A 16138-nucleotide genomic window follows, 5' to 3' on the forward strand; every position below is an offset into this window, starting at 1 on the left:
CATCTGCATGACTAAGTCTTAGACCTCCACAAAACTTTTGAGATTATATGAAGCGTGTAACAATATTTTTTCCGGGAACTGGAAAAGTACAGTGAAGCCATAAAGTCTGTTCAAAAGGATTTCTGTACCAAAGCCATGGATTGTGAAATAAAAACTCTTTAAGAAAATTAAACATGGAATCTGGTTGAACTACTACCTGGAAAGAGTGCCTTTCCAACAGGTGGGTGTACAAAGTGAAAACTAATGCTGATGGCTCAGTCAGTAAATTCAAGGCAAGATTTTTGATTAAGGGTTACTCAGAGTGGAGAAGAGTTGACTATGACCAAACCTTTAGTCCTGTGGTTAGAATGACTTTTATTCAAGCACTGCTCAGTGTTGCCTCAACTGAGGCCATGAACCTTGTGCAAATTGATGTTTCAGTTGATTTCCTTTATGGTGATTTGAAAGAAACCATATAAATGCAGCAACCTGAAGGATATGATGGTGGATCTGTGAGAGAATGTTATTTGGAGAAAAAAGTCTGTCTGAAGCAGGCTGCTCACTGTTGGAATGAAGCTCAGTAGTCACCTCAGTTAATTGGGTTTCCAGGAGGAGGAAACCTGACCCTTGTATTTTCAGAAGATGGGCTTTATGTTCATGATTTTGGTTGTAGCTAACAGCAAACTGGAACTTCAAGGAATTATCTGTGATTTCAGACAAAAATTCAAAATTACTGAAGTGCCTGTATCATTTTTCTTGGGTCTGAAAACTAACAAGGAGGAGGAAATATATAAGAAAATTCACCACACAGAGAAAATTCTAGAGTTCACTAACATGAGCATCTGTAAGGCTGTAGTCACTCCTGTTATAAAGGACAATAATACAGAAGTAAGTCATCACAACTATTTCCCAATAGGCAAGCTGTTAGAACACTCATGTTTCTGATGTGTGGGACACATCCTGATGTTCCATACACAATCACTGCTTTATCAACAAATCTTGAAAATTCAACAAATATGCTGGCAGTGTATTATGAATAAATCTTGAAGATCCAACAAATCAGAGTTAAAAGGGTTCTGATGTATCTGAGAGACAAAACAGATTATGCACTTGTTTCCAAAACTAATTTTGAATATGAGGTTTTAGAATGTTTAGTGATGCTGATTTGGTGGTGATCTTCAAGCAGGCCACTCAACATAGGGGCTGTGTATTCTGGGACTCCCCACTCCTGGATTAGTCTTGTTTTACAGAATAGGGCTAGTTGAAATCAACACCAAATTTCCAGATTGGCAATGAATTTGCTATCCACATTGCCCAGAATCCTGAGTTTCAGTCATGAGTGGAACATATTCATATAAAGCATATCTTTGTTTCAGAATTAGTTAGTGCTGGTGAAATAACAGTTTCAAAAGTAGACCCTAAAGAACAATTTGCTGACATAACAAAATCATTATTTTCTGTAGAATTTCAGTATTTGTGCAATACTGCTGGAATTTCTGGGTAGTTTAATAAGGGATAGTGTTGATTTGTTTTACATAATTGGTGTTATTTAACACAAACTTTTATTTTTGTATAGAGTTGTTTGTAGTATGGGTGTGGGTAATATCTAAAAGATGCATTGTGTATTGTTTCACATTTAATGAAGCAACTGTTTTTCAAATGTGAAAATATTTGTTCTTTAATAAATACCAGCAAAATATATGTAATACATTCTACACAGTCAGTCTTGATAGTTTTTGTTTCTGTTAACCTATGTTGTGACACTGAAGGTTCTGCTTCATGATAATACCTATAGAGCACAGTGTAATAATGGTAAACAGTTGCTATATCAACTAAATGTACTGTTATTCCCAAATACGGTACTTACTGGCGAAATTGGGACTTAGGTCAATGTATGTAGCTAAAGCTGCAGATGATTCAGCTCCACTCGAAGCCAGAGCTGCTGTGAGACAAATAGTGGCCGTAACTGAATTGCAGCCACAGAATGCTAGCCCCAGTGTGAATACACCTTGCACAATGTTCACTGGCAACAGAGAAACATGAGCAAGGTAAATACAATGAAATAGCTCACTATTCAAAACTAAACTTAGGAAGAAATAGTATAAATCACTTATTATTTAACATGAAATGTAGTCATTGATGGTACTAATCCATTATATCTGCTACAAACTTTTATAGACTTGAAATAAGAAATGTGTAGTTGATTAAATCTGAAGCTAGTTAGACACCAACATTTTTTATTCATTCTAGGGTAAATAGTACATAAGCTTCCATTTATTTCTAGCACTGCTGCCAGTTTTTTTCTTTTTCTTTTTTTAAAAATATGAAATTACTCTAACAAGGGAAGACACAAGAAACCATTCATAAGGCTTTATTTTTCTGTAAATACAGGTATAATTTTTTCAATTTTTTCCAAATTATTCTGTGTGAATTCAGGAATGGTTCTTTCTAATAATCCTACTCAAAACGAAATTTTCACTCCGCAGCAGAGTGTGCACAGGTATGAAACTTTATGGCAGATTAAAACTGTGTGCCACATCGAGACTAACTCAGGACCTTTGCCTTTTGTGGAAAAGTGCTCCACCAACCGAGCTACCCAAACACAACTCGCGACCCTCCTCATAGCTTCAATTCTGCCAGTACCTCATATCTGCCAATATTCCCCATGCTGTGGCTATGCTGTCTCCACAATATACTTTCTTCCAGGAGTGCTAGTTCTGCAAGGTTCGCAGGAGAGCTTCTGTGAAGTTCAGGAGGTGGGAGGTAGGAGATGAGGTACTGGCAGAATTAAAGCTCTGAGGATGGGTCATGAGTTATGCTTGGCAGAGCACTTGCCTGTGAAAGGCAAAGGTTCTGAGTTAGAGTCTTGGTCTAGAACACAGTTTTAATCTGCCAGGAAGTTTCAGTCCTACTCATAGTTATAACTTGTTAAATGAAGTAAATTTCTATCTACTAGGGATGTCTCCTATGAGTCACCAGGAACATTTTCTCTGATGTTTCGGCAGATATTTCAGTTTTGTTTTCAAAATATATAGCTGGTGTCAGCCCAAACAAATCCTGTTCATCACATCCAGCGCAGAATGCCCAGCATTGAGAGAAAACGTCAGTTCTTTTCCCATTACAAAGATTTTTAAATCCAAATTATATATGCCCACTTGATAGAGTGCATCCAGATTGATCTAGTCCATTATTCATTTTATTAACGTGTATTAACAGAAACAGTAAAACCATAAATAACAATCTGCATTTCAGCAGCGACTGAGCAGCACACCTCTGCGTGGCAGTAGTTGTTAGTGCGAGCCAGGGCAGTGCTGTCACTGCTGGTGAACTCATTATTCCTCGTGTTTTAATATCCTTGGGGAAACAAATGTTGCACCAGACTAATTTGGGGCTGACTGTCAAATGGGCACATAAAAATTCCACTTTAAAAATCGTTTTGTTCATAACAGGAGACAAACCAAAGGTTTTTGCTGATGCTTGGCATCATCTGAAATATGTGATGAGCAGCATTTGTCGAGGTCAACTCCAACTACAAGTTACAAAAACAAAATTCTGAATGTCTGTTTAAATGCCAGAGAAAATGCACCCAATAAGGAGGGTCAGTCTTCTGTGGCCAGTAAACATCCAGACACACTTGCACGCATGCACGCACAAAAAAAAACCTCTTGTATGTATTAACTGAATAAACCCACTCCACATCTCTAAATAATCTCCTTCATGATGGTATGTCTGACTAATAATTAATGAATTGTATTTATAAAACTAAAAATTAAAAATGGCAAATGTTTAGTGAAATGATTAGTTGAAAGAAATAAAATGGATTAGAGAAACATTTGAAGTGCCTTAGAATGATGTGCAAAACCATTACAGCAAATGATAGCTGTAATTTTTTTTTATTTATGAAATACGATTGAATATCAATCAGTAGTCTTCTACTACTACTACTACTACTACTACTACTACTACTACTACTACTAAAGAGAGTTATAGGTAAAGATCAAGCGAAGACCTTTCAGTTTATGGTGTAATTTGGTTTTTATTTTTAGTTTTTCAGCATGAGAGAAAGAATTTCACAATTCCTTCACCAATGTAACTTATTTTGTGCATAACACCTATGTCTTTAAGAGGTGAACATTTTGACATTTCATAGCAGCAGCAGTTCACAAAATATTTCAGTATTACCTTAAATCAGTAATTCTCTTTAATTATATTGATTACTTTACAACAATTCAATCTTTTGAAAAACTAGACCTCACACTGATCAGTCTGATGCACATTTGCCTGTTGCCAATTTTCATTTGGCTACAAAAATTCAGACAGTAACCCACTGCATGGTTTCTAGGGACCCTTGGGTTTGCTCCACACTAACATTTTGCTTCAGAGTTTTTCTCAGTTCAGCATGTGTAATTTTTCTTCATCAGCATACAACATAGGTTGAGAGATCAAATGTAATAAATATAATACTTGCTATATCCAGGAAACATAAAAGAGAGGATTTACTTACTTATGAAGCCGGCCAACTTTCGAACATTAGTAACTGACAGTTTTCCACTTGACTGTAAGTGATCACACAGATAACCAACTGAGATTGCCAGAATCATTCGACAAACATGAGGAAGACCAGAGAAAAAGCCAACCTAAAGAAACAAAAAATATGCACTTAGACAATGAAAGTAAATTTAAGTTTCTATAAAAAATTTCAATGGAAGAAGTAGCCAGCCTCCTGAAAGTCTCTGGAATAATTTCATCACATCACAAATCAAAGACCCACATACACTTGGGGAAAATAAAAATGCTATTGTCGCCTTCTGAAAATAAAACTAAAAACAACTGCAATTTTAGGAAAATCTTTAGTATTTAAAAATGATGCAATAGCAACTAAGCAAACAATTAACACTGAGGGAAGCTCTAAAATATAGGCAAGAACAATCAAGTAAGTGATGTGTGTAGGCAGACTGAAGTGACAAATGAAAATTTGTACCAAGGATGGGATTCCAACCTGGCCTTGTTACAAATTTTCATTCATCACCTCCCCCTGCATATTATTGTTTGAGGCTTGAAAAGGTCTCTGGAATTTTATAGTTTCATTTCATCAAGTAACTGTTAGAGTTGGAACTAAAGTTTCTAAATTCCAAGCATTGATGTTACAGTGCATTCACTTTTTGAGCAATATCACAAGAAGTTGTTCCGAAGTCATCCTAGCATTCATTTCATGAAGACAGCAATGTTCCTGGTGTTATAAAACAATTCTCTCTTTCACTTAGTTCAGTTCTACCAAGTCACATTTTGTCAAGTACTTCATCACCAACACTCAGACTATGTCTTCTTGATACATATAACACAAGGCAAAACATGTTAACATATTTTTGGACTCATTTTCTCATGAGGAGACATCACTCTGGATCCAAAATAAGCTGAAAATATTTTATTTTATCAATATGAAAATTCACAAACTTGCTTTTAGCACAGTATAGAATGTGTATAACGTTTGTGAAATGTTAATACAGTGTGCCAGAAAAATTATCTGAATTCAGGGGACATAACTTTCATTGGCATCATCCAATTGGTACAGTTGAGTGCACACAAACAGTGGACATAAAAGCTAGTTGTCAGGGTTCAAGTCATGCATACAATTTTAAAATAACAAAAAGATTGTTTGAAGTGCATAACTGTTCACATGAATAACAGACTAAAGCAAGTTTAAGCTTCAAATTAGTCTGAGAGAACTCACATGGAGTAAATGGAAGAGAAGTGTCTGTGAAAGGTAAGTTACAATTTTGGTTCCTGATCTTTAACAATTAGCTAGTCATAAATGTTCATTACCCATCTTGTATCTTTTTTCACAATAACCTATTGACCACATACATAGCTGGTTACTTTGCAGTGATACATCATAAATTTTGAATTTTATAGTTATAGCATAAAATGAAGAAGGGATAAAGCTTATAGAATTACCTTCTGGACACTCCATCCATGAACATTGCGGAAATACGTAGGTGCTTGTGTTAGAATAGTGAACATTCCCCATATACCTCCCCACTGAAGTAAAATATTCACAATCAGTGGGTAATTTGTAAAAATTTTGAACCATGGAATTGGAAGCTGCAACAGAAATTTGTGCAGTTACATTTCAGATCTGATAAAGTAATATTATTTCAGATATTAGTCTTTGTTTATGACAAAATAGTATCATTCTTGGCTGAAAACTGTTTGTTCCATGTCAGACAAGCCAGATCCATCAAACACAGAAGTAACTAAGATAATAGTCCACACAAATCTTGATTTTATCTGGAAAATTTTGGAGAGATTCTGAAAATTCATGAACTGACTTTTTTGGACTACTGATTCTGACAATGAAGTTCTCTCACTTTTCCTCAGAATTATGAAAAAAAGGTTATAAGGCACAGAAAATCTCATCTCCAATAATTTGCCGATAACTGGAAAAGAATCAGTTTTAAAGTAACATTATTCTACATTAATTTTCTGTAAATTGAAGGTGGAGTGTGAAGAAAGGAAAAGATAGGGAAGGCAAGAGACTATTGATTTAAGCTGCATTGGGACACTATGCACAATCAGCGGTGATGAGTGAAAATGTGTGCTGAACCGAGATTCAAAGCCAGAATGTGCTTACTAGGCAGCACCATTAACCAATTTGCCACCTGGACACAGTGCTTCTCACAACTGCACAGACTATCTTGGCATTCCCACCTGCCACCACCTACCAACAGCCCCCCATCCATGTCCTCCATGCTCACTACTTTGATGTTCCTGCAGGAGGTCAGACGTAATTGTACATCCACACTGAAAGTGGTTGATTCATTGCCCATCAAGGTGTATCAATTATTTGAATGTGTGGTGTTTGTTCTTTCTATATTAAATCCAAGTAGACTAAATTAACTAAAATTGTGATACTCATGATTTTTTATTTGTTCACTGCATCATTCTGCTGTAAGTATTCCATCCTGGATTTCCCATTGTTTGATTTTATTATTTCCTCTGATATTTACACAAGAAATGTTACTTCTTTCCTTCCTATTGGACTACTGTTACTGCTTCCCTTGGTTTATTGACTTCTCTATGTACCATTAAAAAGTTCCTGTGAAGATGTTACTGTCTGAACAAATACTAGATGATACCCATGAAGTCTTGTGCTGAAATTTGAAAACTTAGGGTTTCAAAATTGACTTTCTTTCACATCCTGGAACTCCACAGAGTGGCTGATCAAATGTTACCACATGACTTTTCTGACAATTCTTAAATTTTCCACTGCATACAAGCATGCAACGAATGTGTAAAAAAATGGATTTACAGCTGCTATGAGGAGCATTTCAGGATAGCTTGCAAACTGTAAAGATTATTCCATAGGGAATACTGTTTGTGAATTTGTCCACAAAACTATACACCCCTGGAATACCTGCATGGGTTTTGATTGTTTTATAATGTCACAAGAATTTAGCACAAAAGGTATAAGAGCTTCTGAAGATAGATAAATATTATGGAAATTCGTTAATTTAGTTCCCCCTAAACCTGTATCATTATTTGTTCAAAAGATGTTAGTTGAACAGATCCATAAATGTCTATGATCTACACTAATTGAATATCCTTAATGTAATAAATATTTACATCTGGAACCATTAAATTTCTTGTGACGATACAAGCATTATCTTCCACTATTTGCAGTGTTTTGCAAATCAAATAACTGAGCAGTAATCACACATTGCTACAGAAAAACTGAGAAGTGTTCATGAATATACAGAATTAGACTTATAATGGTTAATGTTTAGACTGCATTGTTCATTTCAAGTACACTGATATATCAATGTATGAAGTAACTTCCAAGAACTGTTGGCTGCAGCTCACTCTTGTCAACCCTTCCTGCACCAGCACTTTTCCCTCCTCCTTGCTATAGACCTCTCTATTAAAATTCTCTTCTTTTCTAACAGCCATTGTCATTTTCACCCCAATATCCTCATTTTTATTATCCTTTCCAATACTTCTGATATCGAGAAAGGCCTTAAATGTGCTTAATTAATCAATATTATTCTTAACAATACATCCTTTACTTTATTATCACCGATATTGTTAGTGTTATTTCTTTCCTTTCTCAGATGTTGTCTGGTTAAAAATGGAAAGTGATGCGGAACTTGATTAAGCGTGACTTCCTATTAACTGTACGGTATATGTTACATTGTATTTAGGAACTTTCGGGTAATTGAACATGTATCAATAATTACAGATTTCTGTAGTTTTAAATATACATTTGGATGTAGCTGTATTATGTTTATGTACTGGTGGATATTGCGTGGTATGACTCCTGTAGTTGATAGTATAACTGGTATAATGTTAACTTTATCCTGATACCATATGTCCTTGACTTCCTCAGCCAGTTGGATGTATTTTTCAATTTTTTCTCCTGTTTTCTTCTGTATATTTGTTGTATTGGGTATGGATATTTCGATTAGTTGTGTTAATTTCTTCTTTTTATTGGTGAGTATGATGTCAGGTTTATTATGTGGTGGTGTTTTATCTGTTATAATGGTTCTGTTCCAGTATAATTTGTATTCATCGTTCTCCAGTACATTTTGTGGTGCGTACTTGTATGTAGGAACGTGTTTTTTTATTAGTTTATGTTGTATGGCAAGTAGTTGTTGAATTATTTTTGCTACATTGTCATGTCTTCTGGGGTATTCTGTATTTGCTAGTATTGTACATCTGCTTGTGATGTGATCTACTGTTTCTATTTGTTGTTTGCAAAGTCTGCATTTATCTGTTGTGGTATTGGGATCTTTAATAATATGCTTGCTGTAATATCTGGTGTTTATTGTTTGATCCTGTATTGCAATCATGAATCCTCCCATGTCACTGTATACATTGCCTTTTCTTAGCCATGTGTTGGATATGTCTTGATCGATGTGTGGCTGTGTTAGATGATACGGGTGCTTGCCATGAAGTGTTTTTTTTTTCCAATTTACTTTCTTTGTATCTGTTGATGTTATGTGATCTAGAGGGTTGTAGAACTGGTTATGAAATTGCAGTGGTGTAGCCGATGTATTTATATGAGTGATTGCTTTGTGTATTTTGCTAGTTTCTGCTCGTTCTAGAAATAATTTTTATTTTTATTTTTATTGTTTTTATTTTTATTTTTTTAATTTTTTTATTATTATTAATTTTTACTAATAATGCGAATTATTGTTATCTAATATTTTTTATATGCATTGTTTCTGGTCAGATGTAACAGGTGGCCTTAAAGCCATAATCTGGTCAGGCTAAATGAGCAATACATAAAAAAATAATATTTGTAAATATGAGAAATGTTACTGTAATGATGAAACATGATTTTGACTTCATGTTGCTTACAGGTTAGATACACACTTCGGTCCACATCACACCTACCAACAACGGTACTAACATTTTGACAGTTGCCATCCTTTCCATGTCATACATTCCTTCCCATACAGACTTGGCATCTGAGACAGATGTATTTGTTCAGATGCAGACACTTTACAACAATACACCACCATTCTCTCCTCAGCCTTCATTGCACATGATTACCCCACCAGTCTAGTTAAATACTCTATTTCCCGGGCCATCAATCCAATCCACAAAACACCTTCAGAGCACACGATTGGTGATTCAGTATTATTCTGGTCTGGAATGTGTTAATCAGCTACTTTGACAGGGCCATGACTTCTCAAAATTATGTCCTGGCATGAGACCCATTCTGTCTGAAATTTTGCCCACCACATCATAGCTTTCTGTCATGCTCCCAACCTCCACATGATTTTTGTCAGACCCTATGCTGCTCCTGCACCCACCTCCCTACACTGTGGCTCCTACCCCCGTGACCATCCCCACTACAAGACTTGGCGTATGCACCCTCCTACAGCCACCTATAATAGCCCTGTAACTAGCGAAACATATACTAGCAAAGGGGAGCCACCTGTGAAATGACATCATATGCCAGCTATTATAAACACTGTTCAGCCTTCTACATTGGCATGACTACCACAAAATTATCAGTTAGGATGAATGGGCATAGGCAGAGGGTATACACTGGCAGCTCACAATATCCTGCTGCAGAGTATGCTCTACAGCATGACATGTGTGACCTCGGCATCTGTTTCACTACATGTGTCATATGCCATCTGTCTCCACTATTTCACAATAATAAAAAAATGAACTGCCCTTCTTTGAACTTTTTTTGATATCCTCCGTCAATCCTATCTGGTAAGTATCTCACACCACATAGCAATGCCCTAGCAGAAGACAGACTTCAGTTTAAATTTGCCACAGATCTACTACAAAACTTTTATTCTTCATTCCAGACTGCTACAATAGTGCAAGTTCCCACCTTGTTTTTGGAAGCTGTTTTGTTTCATATTGTGGTCAACAGAGTGCAACAGATCATTTCAAACTTCAGCAATAAGAGAAAGCTGTGTGTGTCCGTCTAGGACAATACAATGTATTGTCCTATGTTTTGTTAGTTTAAGGCAATTACTGCATTATTTTTGACTGGGTATGTTTCATTTAATGTTTATGTCTAAACAAATGCAACTAGTGCCAGATGGATCTTATACATGTCTGTATTTTGAGTAGCACACTCATCCTAGTGATGTTTTGAACAAACTATCACCATGAAAATTTTTCCAGTATTTTTAACCGATTCTCATCAACATGGACACCTAAGAATTTTGAAGTTTTTGCTCTATTTATCATTCCCTCACCATGTATTGCACTTACAACTGTTGTGGTACCCCTATACAGAATTCAGTATGTTCTGTCTTTTTAGAATTGAAAATGTGATCAAGAAACAAATAAGGAGATGGTGGTAGTAGTTGATTCTTGTCAGATAGCAAAAGTAGGCCCAAAATGTTCTGGTGATGGTGCTGATGAACTGATTTCTGATGCAAAGTTATCTTTATTTTCTTCTGACATCCGTCACAGTAATTATTTCTTTGTGGTGGTTAGTTTCTGGCCATCACACCCATTTTCAAACCACAGTAGATGTAAATGTAATCAGTCAGTCCACCAATGTACATGAGAGTAATCAATGGTCATTATTCATCACTAGTAATCATTACATGAACACAAATATTGAACTTCACATGAGTATACAATGCGATTTATTTCCTATGGAACACTGCATCAGGTTACTAACAAGTAAGCCAGATTTCCACATGCAACTAAATTGGATGCTGCAGTGAGTGATATGATCACATTGTTTCCACATGATCCTGTCAAAATGCCTGTGGCACCATATCCAGTACGGCATCAACTGAAGTTATTTGCACATACATTGATGTAGTAATTTATGTTATGGAAGTAGAATGGAGTCAATAAACCAAAAGTAGAAGAGAAGGCATCAATGTGCGATTTGAAAATGGATGTTAAACAGAAATAATACAGAGCCATGAAAAACACTAATAAATGAAGTGTGCCCTGTTAACGAAAATCCATCTGAGAACAAATCTGAATAATGAAAGTCAATTTCAAGTTGGACAGAGTCTAGAGTTAATTTTTTTAAAAAAATATCCATAATGCACACAATACATGGTGTAATGACTCAAATGAAACTACAAGTTGGTACCTGGCAATCGCCCGTCATCTCTTCGATATGTACCTCATTCCAAAAGCACAGTTTCAGTGTTGGATTTTTCCGAAACATCAGCTTTACATTGTACAAAAAGATGTCTGCAAAATTATAAATTATATTTTAGTGTCAAGTTATTAACAATTAAGGCAGGTTTCCACAAGCAACTAAAATGACGTCACAGCACGTGAACATTTATTACTCACACGTACATTGGTGGACTGTATGATTAAACGTATGCCTAAGGTTGTGATTTGGAAATGGGTGCGACGGTCCAAAACTAGTCACCACAAAGATATGACTATTATTGCAACTTTGAGGCATATTGGGAGAAAATAAAAGTATTTATTACCCAAGTTGCTGGTCCTATCCTCCATCAGTACATTGGAGCTTCGGGTAAAATTAGTAGTGCATTTGCCATTTGAAGTTTTACCTCTCAGTAATGCACAATGGGAGTTGTTCAAATAAAACTAGCTGTAGCTTTTCAAAATTAATTTTTTTCAGTGATTACAATTTTTCATGTTTTGCAAATTTTCAAACAGTGTCACATAATCCACTGTTTCTACAAGGAACAGTGTACCATTTAGAGCTATGTAAAATGACCTAAGGACAATGGTCATGAAAAGATCCTACCCAACTGGAATTGCGGATGAGTGTCACACCTTACCAGATGCAAATCTGATAGAAATTGCTGCTCTCAGACGATACAGGTCATCTCAACCAGTTCCTGGATGAACATTGTGAAGGGAACTGCATACAATCAAGATCTGGAGAGGGCAACTGTACCTAGGAAAAGGTCCTTGTCCTCAGTGTCCTGAACTTGCACATATTCCATTAGTTGAATAATATTTAAAAAATGGACAGTAGCTGACTGGAGGTGTGTAGTGTCGTCTGACAACTCTTAATTTTGCCTTTTTCTCAAATGGTGCAAGGTGCCAAATGTGCCATTGGCTGATGAGGTGTTTAATCCTCAATGTCAAGAGGACGTAGTTCAAGTTCGAGTTTATTCTGTGATGTTTTGGGGTGGTGTTCATACCACGACTTGGAATCATTCATTCATGTTACTGTGGACATGTATGTTTATTTGAACATTCTCAGTCATCAAGTGGCCCTTCCTTTATGTTTTCATGACTACTATGCTGCTGACACTCCCATCTTCCAACGTGATTACAGCAATGTTCCTAGGGCTGCATGCATATGTTCCTGGTTTGGCAGACACTCTGGCACCCTGTAACACCTTGACTCAGCCCCCAAATCACCTCATCTGAATCCAATAGAAAATGTTAAACAATTTGGAACATTGGGTGAAACATCACAAGCAACATCTGGTAGCTCTATAAAATCTTATCACCAATGAGTGACTTCATCTGGATGTGGCATACCTGAAGCACCGTAACTTGCTGATATTCTTCCACAAATTGAGGCTAAAAGCTGTAACATTACAAGCTGCTGGCTCACAAAAGTTCTGGTAACACTGACTAGTTTGTTGGGGGTGACTGGCTGTCACATGATGGTGAGCAGCTGTGGTAAAGCAGGGCCCAGAATGGCCAGATAGGAAAGTGCAGGCTGCAGAATGCGCCTAGCACAGGTAGAAAGTGAGCCATCAAGAGGAAAATCCTGAATGTGGGATCTATGGCAGGGCACTTGGTGGGTATGCAGAAGAAAGGGAGGTTCCAAGGGCTCTGAATATGGAGAAATCTTAACATTTTCAGGAAAATACATAAAATGTCTTACGAACATGTTACAGCAAAACTAGGAACATCATATGAATCACAGCAATGAGATGAGCACATTGCAAATTAAAACTTTACTATAAGCACATTTTTGAAAAGTTAGACATTTCTAATTATTACAGTTTACAAAAATTTTACCTAATGGATAACTCATGTAATATATCCTTATTACATGTCATAAGAAAACTGATAATGTCAGAAATTACAACAGGTTACATTTATTACAAAACAAACTTATAAGTAATTATAAACAATTTAATTAGTTCTAGGTAATAGTGCCATAACTGCTCTTCTCCACATGAATACTGGTAAGATAAGTGAGATTACCCCAGTCCATTATCCAACAAATTACTTATGCTCAAATAATTGTAATTCAATGTTTATAATACATAGGTAGTTCATAGTCTGAATATGAAATGGTGCAGTGCCATATGTGGTGAGACATTTGTAAAGTAAGTCATAATGACTAACATATTGTAGCAGATTGTATATAGGGGTTGAAAATTGACCAGAGTAGGCATAATTGTTCCATGTTGTTTGTATACATGTGAAATTATTGGTCACGAATTTTAATGCTTATTTTGCAAGTACTTATCTTTAATTTTGTGAAAGACATCATAGTTGCCATTGACTATATAAAATATTTATTGTTACTATTGCAATTTCGGCCTTATGGCCATTTTCTAGTAACACTGCAACAGTTACAGTCTGTCTGAACTTGTATGTGTGATAGATTATTGGAACGATGGTAGCATCGACAGTTCAGTATATATCTAACAACATATTATGATGTAATAAGTGTCGTACTCATTAGATCTTGTGGGACTCTCACAGTCAAAAGGCTGCATTTTGCATGTCAGATAGTTTTATATTCTGACAGAATGTATCTGTTGCAGTGTTACTTGAAACTGGCCATAAGGCCGAAATTGCAATAGTAACAATAAATATTTTATACAGTCAACAGCGACTAGGATGTCTTAAGAAATATTAAATGACTGAATCCTAACCATGAAAACCTATCTTCAACTTATTAGTGGTAACATGACCAAGTGCATAAAGAAGCATGCACATCAGAGCTCAGTGTGTCTGGTCAGTTGCCAGCAGAGCAATAACGTTAAGTGAGATTTGTGTGACCGGAGTGCTATGTAGCCTAAGCAGCATTCTGAGTATTTACTGGATTTCTGGTGGTCATGAATTTGACACTTAGAAATACAGGCTGTATCAAAAGAATCATCCGATTTGGCAGGCCCACATTGCTGAAACTAACATATACAATATACCTTTTCGTAGGTGTCCAATATGGACCCCTTGAGACGCACAGCTTATGTAAATGCAGTGTTCAAATTGTTTCCACACTGCAGCAACCACGCCTGAGTTACAGCTTCCACAGCTGCTGTTATGTATTCACAGTTATTGGTAATGCAGGCACATAAATGGAGTCTTTTATAAACACCTACAGGAAATAATCACATAGTCAGGTCTGGTGACCTTTGAGGCCAGTAACGTAAGGCTGAATAATCTGGTCCAGTGCAACTTATCTATCATTCAGTAATCCTTCGATTTAAAAAGTTCCTGCACTTCCAGATGCCAGTGTAGCGGTGCCCCATCCTGTTTGTAAATGGAGTCAAATCAGTGTATAACTGTGGGAAAAGAAAGTTCTCAATCATATCTACATATGCACTTCCTGTAACAGTGCCCTTGGCAAAGGATAATGGACCATACAGCTTTTTCTGGAAACTGCACAGAACACATTAAGTTTCGTAGAGTCTCTCTCATGTTGAACAATTCGACGTTGTCGTTCCATGCCCCATATTCTCACTGTATTACAGTTCACCTTGCCACTTTAATGGAATGTTGCCTCATCACTGAACACTAAGCATGGAAGAAAGCTGTCATCCTGCATCTCACCAAGGACAAAATTACAGAACTCCACATGATGTTTGTCACCTTCACAAAGAGCTTGCCGTAGCTTAATTTTGTATGGCTTCATGTAGCAACATCAATGCAACTCCATGCCAGATGGACATCAGGAGCATGTTGAGCTGCATGGCAAATTGATTTCTGAAGACTCCTTGTGAAACTATGATGGACGTGTTCAACATCTGTGTCGGACACTCAGGGACAGCCTGGCGATTTGCCTTTATATGAACAACCTGTTCCTCAATTTTTCATGCTGCCTTTACAGGAACAACCTGTTTCTCAGAATTGTTCATGCTATCGTCTAATGTTCTGTGCTGTAGGAGGATCTGTTGTCCCGGCACCATTTGTACTAGAACTCAAGTGGGTGCACACTGCTGCTATGTAGCGGAAACCGTGTTTAACTCGAGAATTCTCTCTTCCCAACAGCATGTTTTTCACACACATCTCAAACAACATAATAGTTATGACTGTCTTTTTAAATCTGATGATTCTTTTTGATACACCCCGTATTTCAGCGCTTACAACATTTTCATAGGACTGAACAGCGAACTTTGAATAATTTTGGGACATTTTAGTGTGGCTTACAGCAATGGTTGTTTGAACTGTTTTAGACAGCTGTGAAATTAGCCTTTTGTTGGAATTTATTATTTTAAAACTGTGCAACAGATTTGTTAGGTATTAGTCATGACAGAACTGATGATTTATGAATTTTAGATTTTGCTGTGAATGTTAGCGAGATTTTGCGCCAACAGACTAAGATTCTATTACTGGTTGTTGAGCATTAATTCATGATGTTATTGCACTCATTTTGCATATTCTCTGTCTATTAATGCCCTACGAGCATTACATAATTACATTTTTCACTGCTGGTTTAGCTATTGTTCAACTGGTTTATTGATTTTATGTAAGGCCACCA

At 36.4% G+C, this 16138-nt stretch overlaps 1 protein-coding gene across 2 annotated transcripts in view; it reads right to left on the reverse strand.

The window, feature by feature from the left end:
• The window catches only part of LOC126163128 (sialin-like), a 175909-nt gene that overhangs the window by 42626 nt on the left and 117145 nt on the right, over positions 1–16138 (reverse strand). For both annotated transcript variants that reach the window (XM_049920054.1, XM_049920053.1), the window contains exons 6-8: positions 5935–6081; positions 4484–4616; positions 1847–2002 (exon numbers count right to left, since the gene is read on the reverse strand). In XM_049920054.1, the coding sequence (XP_049776011.1) occupies positions 1847–2002; positions 4484–4616; positions 5935–6081 (436 nt within the window). The remainder of the gene's footprint in view (positions 1–1846; positions 2003–4483; positions 4617–5934; positions 6082–16138) is intronic.

This window comes from Schistocerca cancellata, chromosome 2 (genome assembly GCF_023864275.1).
Source record: "Schistocerca cancellata isolate TAMUIC-IGC-003103 chromosome 2, iqSchCanc2.1, whole genome shotgun sequence".
NCBI classification, from domain to species: Eukaryota; Metazoa; Arthropoda; class Insecta; order Orthoptera; family Acrididae; genus Schistocerca; species Schistocerca cancellata.